Source organism: Theobroma umbraticum, unplaced genomic scaffold (genome assembly GCF_002168275.2).
Source record: "Theobroma umbraticum cultivar Fairchild unplaced genomic scaffold, ASM216827v3 scaffold_95.0, whole genome shotgun sequence".
In the NCBI taxonomy this organism is placed as follows: Eukaryota; Viridiplantae; Streptophyta; class Magnoliopsida; order Malvales; family Malvaceae; genus Theobroma; species Theobroma umbraticum.
Window position 1 is genome coordinate 10,869,459 of NW_018397257.1, and position 283 is coordinate 10,869,741.

Here is a 283-nt window from a genome sequence, read left to right on the forward strand (position 1 = left end):
AAATGGTTTTTTTCTTTGAATACTATACTTGTTCATAGTTCAAATAAAGACATTTAGCATGTCTTTGCAGATATTTTCACTTTGGGCACTTAGTGATAAAAAATATGGAGGATTGAGCTTTTCATCTCAAGAAGTTGGTGAAGTTCTTGCTATTTCTGGTATCTATACCCTTCCATCTTGCAATAATTTTCTAGAAAACATTTTTCAAGTTGATCACTCAGCATTTTTCTAGTTTTCAATGGGGAACATTCTTATAATTGGTTTGATAGTGTACATTGTATAG

At 30.7% G+C, this 283-nt stretch overlaps 1 protein-coding gene across 1 annotated transcript in view; it reads left to right on the forward strand.

Moving 5' to 3' along the window:
* Nucleotides 1–283, forward strand: part of LOC110413050 (putative peptide/nitrate transporter At3g43790) — a gene marked incomplete at its 3' end in the record, with an annotated part of 4,167 nt that overhangs the window by 3,535 nt on the left and 349 nt on the right. The window contains exon 12 of the mRNA XM_021423773.2: nucleotides 67–158. Within this exon, the coding sequence (XP_021279448.1) occupies nucleotides 67–158 (92 nt within the window). The remainder of the gene's footprint in view (nucleotides 1–66; nucleotides 159–283) is intronic.